This window comes from Helianthus annuus, chromosome 12, assembly GCF_002127325.2.
Source record: "Helianthus annuus cultivar XRQ/B chromosome 12, HanXRQr2.0-SUNRISE, whole genome shotgun sequence".
In the NCBI taxonomy this organism is placed as follows: domain Eukaryota; kingdom Viridiplantae; phylum Streptophyta; class Magnoliopsida; order Asterales; family Asteraceae; genus Helianthus; species Helianthus annuus.
The window spans coordinates 34,099,308-34,107,384 of record NC_035444.2 but is presented as its reverse complement, the minus strand read 5'-3'; the positions used below and the strand labels follow the sequence as shown (position 1 = coordinate 34,107,384).

Below are 8,077 nucleotides of genomic sequence, written 5' to 3'. Positions count from 1 at the left end.
ACTAAAATATTGCTTAAAGCATTGTTTCACTTTTTCTGAGCTAGTCATGGTTCCCGAGCACACTAACATAATACATAAAGCATGAAACATACTAGACACAAGACTTAACACTTAACACCCCACTAAATCACCTACTTATCATTCTAAACTACACTTACCCCCTCCCCATATATGACTTACGGTCATGATGCATGGCCCCACCACAAAGATTTGTGTAATCTTCATAATCCCCATATAATCTTCCATGATCTTTCATTGGATTTTGAATTGATCTTGTCATGTACTTCATAGACACTTAAACCAATGGACAAAGAGTTTAGTGGGTTATAAGAACTAATCACTTATCCTCTTCATCACCATCTTCACAACACCACACTTCCTTATCTCCACATAAAAGCTACGGCCGAACATACCCCCACCACCACCATTTTTTGTGGCAATCTCAAGCATTTCAAGTGTACTACAAGGTGCTAGAAGGTCACTAACGAGGCTCGGTGCTCACAGAACTTTAAGGACCACCTTCGTTTGCTATTATCCACCACATTTTCAACCTTGTTCTTCCCTTGCTTTAAGCTAGTTGTAAGATCCTTATACACTCTTGTTTACTTCATATTTTAGTGGTTAAAAGATGTTGTTTATTGATTAACACTAGAACACTAAAAGACTTGATCATAAAGCTTTACATAAGATGAAACATGATGAAATAATGTTAGTACGATGTTGTTTGGTATATGTTGATGCTTGCTTGTTGATTACTAGAAATATTAATGTTGATCATAACATGGGACTTGCTAGATTATGATTAAAAACATGATTTAGCAAGTTAGGGGATGATTATGTAACAACATGAAATGATCATCTTCTTATTAAGACATGAACTTGAAAGAAAAATGATTTTTCTTTAAAAGTAATAAACCAAGTGAACTAGTAATCTTGTAATCCAAGACTTGTGAATGATTTTTCTAAAGGAACCAAGTTTAAAAAGATGATTCTTGAAGGATCATGGTTTTTATTAAAACTACACCATTTTTAGTGGAAAGACAAGTGTGTAAACCTTAGTAAAACAAGAAAATGTGATAAATAAACATTTTCGTAAATTATGTTTACAAGTTGTAAACACCAAATCTTTGCAAGAATGAGATTTTAAAAGAAGTAAACACACTTTGGAGGGTAACTAAACCCACTAAACACTTTACCTAGATACTACGCGTTTTTGAGAAAAATCAAGTTCATGTTGTATTGTATATGGAATAGTTTTCGCACTTGGTAAGTGTAATATTGTTTAGAGTGTGATTGTTGATTGTTTGAATGATTTTTGAAAGAGAAAATGATATGCTAAATAGCATGGACACCACCATTTACAAAGGAAACTATGGCGAAATTTTCTAAAAATTCCAACACTTAGAAAATATTTTCTAGACAAGTGATTACTAGTGTATTTTAAACTATGTTTTTCAAATATAAATCTTGCCATAATTTTTGTTACAAAAATACATAGTATCGGAGGCGGGTTTTTGTAAATAAAATGGACAAATATATATATTTAGAATATATATTTATTAATAAAACACTTGTGTGAATATTTGTTTACTTGGTGGAATAGTTATATTATTTTAGGGTAAAATAATATAACTTAACAAATACCATGGAATTACAACTCCAAAATAATACCAAAAATCTCACGGAATAAAATATTTAAGTTACACACTTGATATTGTGAAACCGAACGCAAAAACGTAACTTATGAAATATTCCGGAAAATACTTTTACAAATATATTTTTGGTAAATATTGTTTTGGATACAAGAAGTGAAAATATATTATTTTTGGGAAAAATATATATATTTTGGAATACATTATTTTTGACAAAAAGGTTATATATATTTTCTAAGTGGGACTTAAAAATATAATATTTCGGAACCACAAATATACATGTATAAATTACCCCCATCCTTGGGAAGGAGATACGAAGATAAAATACTTGAGAAGTATTAATACCAAAAATATTGATTAAACAATTATTCCAAAATTAAATATAATTTAAAGTTAAAATAATTATTATTTTAACAAATAATTATAACTTGGAATAACACTAGAAACGCAACTCAAAGACGTTAAACTCTAAGTCAAGGCACGGCCCGTTCATCTAATAGACGTTAGTACGTTGTAGGTTGTCGTGTAGCTGACAGAGTTTGAGTTACGAGCAGAAGACGCACTATAGTGAGTTCATGTTCCCCTTTTCCTTAAACTGCTTTGTTTACTTACTTCGGGGGTGAAATACATGTTACAAAGGGATACTTACAATACTATTGGTATGATTAGCCTAGGAAAGAACCATAGATCATGTGATAGGGTAGGCGGATATTTGGGACCATTAATCCTCGTATCAGGACCGAGGGGCATGAGTGATAGATCTATTTGGGTGTAGCGAGCCCACACCCATGAAGCCGGGGCGACCCATAGTGGTGACTATGTCTTCCAGCCGGAAGCCCGGTACAACTTTGCTAGGTTTGAGTCTTCCTACACCGTCACACATATCAGTGGCCTTGCAAACCACTGGTGATCTTTTCCTTGTTTGCAATCATACCAGGACATACATACGTTGTTTACAAAGGTTTATACATACTCACTTACACATGAACTCGCTCAACTTTTGTTGACTTTTCAAACTACATGTATTTCAGGGAAATAGTGGATCTGGAAGGGTATGTATGTGTCGTCAAGCTGCGTTTAAATAAAAAGATGTTATCCAGGGTTGTTGAGTTTAGAGGGTGTATCCCTTTCCTGGATGGGATACATAATTCTAAACTCAGGTTTTATTTAAGTACTTTTGTTGAGTCTTGTGAACTCGTTTAAACACGTCATTGTTTGTAACTTAATTCGGTATTGATGTTTTCAAACAATGGTATTGTGGTAGTTTCTAAACTTTATTAACGGATAAACATCTTGTGTTTTTATCATATAGCATTGTTGTGATTGATTGGTATGGTATTAAGAAGTCACACCAAATAAACCACGCTTCCGCTATAGCCTGGGTGTGACATCATATTCTCTCATTAATGTCCAAAGTTTGTTTGTGGTGGCAATTGGATACTCTGCTTACAATTCTACCATTATAAAATGGTCACCATTCATGTGTGCAATTGAAATTATTTTTTTTTTTTTTTGGGAACTGGTGAGGGCCTCTCCAAAGCGAAAAACAAGTCGAACTGTTTCTTTTTTCTTTAGATAAAAATTGAACGGTTACGTTAAACTTGTTCGCAATCAAGAATCCTGCCTCTGGCATAATCATCCAATGTTTTTTTGGTGCAACCCCGACCCTGACCAAGCAAAGGACGTAAACACATTTTCAAATGAGCCATAGAAAGCTTTAGTGTACTTATTTCTAAACTGAAGTAGCTTTTCCAACAATGATTTTCGGATAAATAACCATTCATCTTCATTGTACCCTAGAGCAGAAGTCGTAGCCCGAAATCCACAATTTCCATCACCTAACACGTTATATGCATGTAACACACGCATGGAAGATTTTTGAAATTTGATCAATATATTCATGTATCACTTGTGATGTTTGATCTTGGTTCAACCCCATGAAATCATAGTGCGGCGCACTTGTAGAGTTGGCGAAAGAACTCTGTCCAACATCTTGGTTTAACCCCATGAAATTATAGCCCGATGTGTTTAGAAGGCTGGCAAAAAAACCTTGGTTCACCATCAGTATCTTGGGTCATGAACAATTTCCATCACCTAATTGTTATAGGGGGTGTAATGATAAAAAATTACTAAATTATATATAAAATTTGTTTTTCATTTCTCTTTTATAACAATTAATTTCACCTAAAATATGGTTTTCTTTAATAACTTATTAACATTTTACTATTAAAAAATATGAAAAGACAGCCTTGTTTTACTTTTTTTTTAACATTCAGATAAGTTTTATTAAAAATCGAGTTCGTTCAAATTTTTTTTAATAAATATTTTTTATTCAAATAAATATTTTTAAAATAATAATAAATGATTACTACTAGTAAATAATAATAATAATTAAAAAGACAACAAAAAACAAAAAAACAACAAAATGTTGATTTGTGATGTAATGATGTCATGTTTTTATAGGCGGGTGTATTTAGTAGCACCCAAAAAAATTGGACCGAAACATATGAGCGGGAAATCTATGGATTGTTTGAGAAGTTGACACCAGTCCCACCATAAGTTTTATTTATCATATAAATAAATAGAAGATAGAAGATAGGAGATAGAAGATCGAAGATATATGTGGCTATGTGGGTAGGTTTGAATCTTCGTTGACTTGACTAATGAGTAGGGGTACGTAGTTTCTTCTACAGCTTCCATTGAGTAGGGTACATAGTTTCTTCTACAGCTTTCATCATCATCATCATCATCATCATCATCATCATCATCATCATCATTATCGGAGGTGAGTTATTATTTCTAGAAAATACTATTCTGTTGCAGATCTATGGATTTCAGATGTATAGTATTAGTAGTTAAGATTCGTTTTTTTTGTAGATATTGTTAATGCTTTTCTTATTTTGAATGGAGGAGTATAGTATTGTTGCCTTTGTGTTCAGGCCTGAGATATTGTGGATTTGTGGGTATTTGCTTTTTTATGATACTTGCATATGTTATTGCTCAATTTGATACTTATGAAAGTAGAAGATTAAGTAAGAAAACTGGCAATGGTGCATCTTTTTATTGCAACAGATTGGAACTTTTATGATAAAGCAATTGAAGCATTAATCTTGATTTTCAAAGTCCTTTGATTGTAATTGTAGGGCAGTTTCAAGAATTTGTTGATGGATTATGCTAATCACATTCTGTTGACCATCAGTCAAATCAAATAACTTTGAATGCTTGCTTGGTCTGTGTTCATGACAGTTGAACAAATAAGAGTTTGACTGCTTATCAAGATCACTACCAAAGTCTTATAATACTTTTGACATATTACTTAGAACCTGATAGTTTTCACATCAGGAGAGAACCATGGCTGATGCTCTTGGTCTTCACGTGGAGGAATTAATCAATTACTTCATGAGATATGACCACTCATATGTTGAAGGAGCACAAGAATACAAGAGAAAGATGACCGAATATTTTGCGGATCTCATGAATTACCTCAAAGACATGATGGCAGGGTATGAAAATGCGCAAGTGCTAGCTCTACTGAAGGAAATGCAAGGCATGGTAGATAGCGAAGCTTTGGATATGATTGTAAAAGCAGCGAGCAGCTCCGGATTGTCAGCTTTGATCTCATATCGTTCAGATACACATATAACACACCCATTGGATAAGATGATACTTATTTGTGAACAACTCTGTAATATCAGATATAATTCAAACGTAGAGGAAGAAAAAGTTGTGGTGGGTTTTGATAATGAAATAGAAACACTACTTGATCAACTTACCTCAACTTCTACAAAGCAGTACCAAATTATCTCAATTACCGGAATGGCTGGGCTTGGAAAGACGACTTTGGCTAGAACATTATACAGCCATGAATTAGTCAAGTACATGTTCGACTTTCGAGCATGGGCTTGTGTTTCTCAAGTATATATAAAGAAGGATTTGTTACTTAGTATATTAAGCTCTTTTATGGATGATCTTACAGACGACTTGTATGAAATGGGCGAGCACCAGTTGGGGGAAAAATTATACAGAAAACTAAAGGGTCGTAGATATTTGGTGGTCTTGGATGATATATGGGATTGTACGGTCTGGAACGACCTCAAAATGTATTTTCCAGATGACAAAACCGGAAGCAGAGTTCTATTTACTAGCCGAGACATAGACGTCTGTTTAAATGTACAGTCAGCAAGACCTGCTCATGTCTTGCGTCTTCGTACTAGAGTTGAAAGTTGGGGCATATTTCAGAAGAATGTGTTTAGAATGGGAATATGCCCGGATGGATTGGAGAAATTTGGACTGGTGATAAATAGAAAATGTGAAGGTTTGCCTCTTGCAATTGTTATAGCTGCTGGTCTAGTGAAAAATAATCTTTCCGTCACCTGGTGGGAGCAAATTGCTGCAAGTCTACATACATTCATGGTTAGTGATCCAAGACAGTATATGGACTCTCTGTCTTTAAGCTACGACCATTTGCCTCCTCACTTAAGACCTTGTTTTCTCTTTTTGGGAGCATTTACTAAGGACTATGAAGTCCCAGTGACAAAGCTGATTTGGCTATGGATTGCTCAAGGATTCATACATGAAACCACAAGCAGAATGCTGGAGGACGTTGCAGTGGATTTCTTGCTGGATTTAATCAGGAGAAGTTTGGTGATGGCGTCCCGAAAAAAGTCTGACGGTCAAGTTAAAACTTGCCGCATCCATGACTTATTGCATGATTTTTGCTTGAGAAAAGCCGAGGAAGAAAATTTTCTGGCAAACAAGTATAGGTATGACTATATTACTGCATTAACATGCTAAATTATGAATCACTAACCAAAATATGCAGGTATGGTATGCTCTCATCAACGCTTTGCTTTCCGTTGGAGCTAGGAAAATCTCTACAAGAGGGTGGATCAATTCACATCGACACATACATGTTTCTTAAGATTTTGGATTTAGAGTCCATTCTTATCTCGTTATTCCCTTTAGCTGTTGTTCACATGGTTAATCTGAGATACCTGGCCATTCAAGCACATGATGGAAGCCCCCATGCATCAATATCAAACCTCGTGAATCTACAAATGCTCATAATATCCTCAAGGAAGAATATCGTTTTACCAAAAACAATATGGAGCATGCTAAATCTAAGGCACCTATATATGAAATCAGGGATAAACCTTATGGAGGAGCCTAGTTTTCTACAAGTTACAGAGAAGGATGGACCCAGTGCATTGGCTAGCTTACAAACCTTATCCCAAGTAAATCCTCGATCTTGCCACAATGTATTTTCAAGGACTCCAAATCTTAGGAAGCTTGGGTTTTGTGGATCCTTAATATCAATGTCAGGTGATCTGGAATTTCCTGATTTAGGCTCTCTAGATCACCTTCAAAAGTTGAAGTTACATAATACATTTTTTTACCCTGAACCAACGAGATCATGCAATCCTTATAATTTTCCTGAAAAGATTAAGAGACTGACTTTGTTAAATACTTGCATGGATTGGGGAGAGATGTGGACCTTTGCATGGCTGCCTAACCTTGAGGTTTTAAAATTAAAACTTAATTCATGCATTGGAGGAAGATGGGAGACGGGGGATGCAGAGTTTCTGAAACTCAAGGTCTTGAAATTGCATGATCTGGACATAAAGCAATGGGTTTGTTTCAGGGATAATTTTCCTAGGCTGCAACGTTTGGTGGTTCATCGTTGCTTAAAACTTGACAGTGTCCCGGCGGCTCTTGGGAAGATTTTAACTTTGGAGGTGATTGAGGTGAATGGATGCGGCTTGTCTGCATATAGATCAGCAGTGGAAATTCAGAAAGAGCAAGAGTCTGAAGGTAACAGTTTCTTGAAAGTCCACCGAAAAGAAAATTTCTAAGACACTTATGTTTGAGAGTAGTGATTGAAATCCTTCATGTGAAAGTTTTGTGGGTCTAAGTTTTGAGGTAATAGAAGTGTGTGTTTTCTTCATCTGTCTGATTGCTTTCTGTTTAAAATAAAAGCAGCTTGAAAACTTCATCTAAATATAAAAACATTGCTTTTGAACTACATTTGATTAATATGTATGTTTGTTTTTTTCTCAAAATGGGCATACTGATAAACAATTCAAGAACCCAAATCAATATGTTGTAGGAAACAACCTATACAGCTATGCCCATAGGCCAAGGCCTGTTGCTCAAGCCCGGATTTGGGCATGTGCTGGTTGAGCAATCAGACCTTTTTTTAGCCCCCAGAGTTATCTAAGTTCTTCCTATATGTATCTATTAACCTTGAGTTTCATTTCAATGCTTTTAAGGTTCTTGCTTTAGACTAAAGGCATGTACCAAACTTGTTAAAGCTTCTAGAACGCTTATACCTGGCCTTTGTCAGCATGGTGCTCAAGAGATCACATTAGTGGGCTTTGGTTTATATTTGTGTCTCCATTAAGTGTTTATTACAATAAGAAGTTTGG

At 35.0% G+C, this 8,077-nt stretch overlaps 1 protein-coding gene across 4 annotated transcripts; it reads left to right on the top strand.

The window, feature by feature from the left end:
- Nucleotides 1-4,240: 4,240 nt before the first annotated feature.
- LOC110904369 (putative late blight resistance protein homolog R1B-16) lies at nt 4,241-7,711 on the top strand. 4 transcript variants are annotated; one of them, XM_035980901.1, is made up of 4 exons: nt 4,241-4,437; nt 4,796-6,065; nt 6,168-6,415; nt 6,475-7,674. In XM_035980901.1, exons 2-4 carry the CDS (start codon nt 5,004-5,006, stop codon nt 7,502-7,504), a joined length of 2,340 nt encoding a protein of 779 aa, XP_035836794.1. In that variant the 5' UTR covers nt 4,241-4,437; nt 4,796-5,003; the 3' UTR covers nt 7,505-7,674. The 4 variants fall into 4 exon arrangements, with proteins under 4 accessions (XP_035836794.1, XP_022005915.1, XP_035836795.1 ...); XM_035980902.1 differs by having other exon boundaries at nt 4,250-4,437; nt 4,796-6,415; nt 6,475-6,886; nt 7,294-7,658; XM_022150223.2 differs by having other exon boundaries at nt 4,242-4,437; nt 4,796-6,415; nt 6,475-7,711.
- The last annotated feature ends 366 nt before the right edge of the window (nt 7,712-8,077 follow it).

Excerpts from the sequence above, each read along its gene's own strand:
- LOC110904369 (XM_022150223.2), top strand. The coding sequence starts at position 5,004 with ATGGCTGATGCTCTTGGTCTTCACGTGGAGGAATTAATCAATTACTTC. Across the intron at positions 6,416-6,474 it reads TTTCTGGCAAACAAGTATAG|GTATGGTATGCTCTCATCAA; the intron begins GTATGACTATAT and ends CAAAATATGCAG.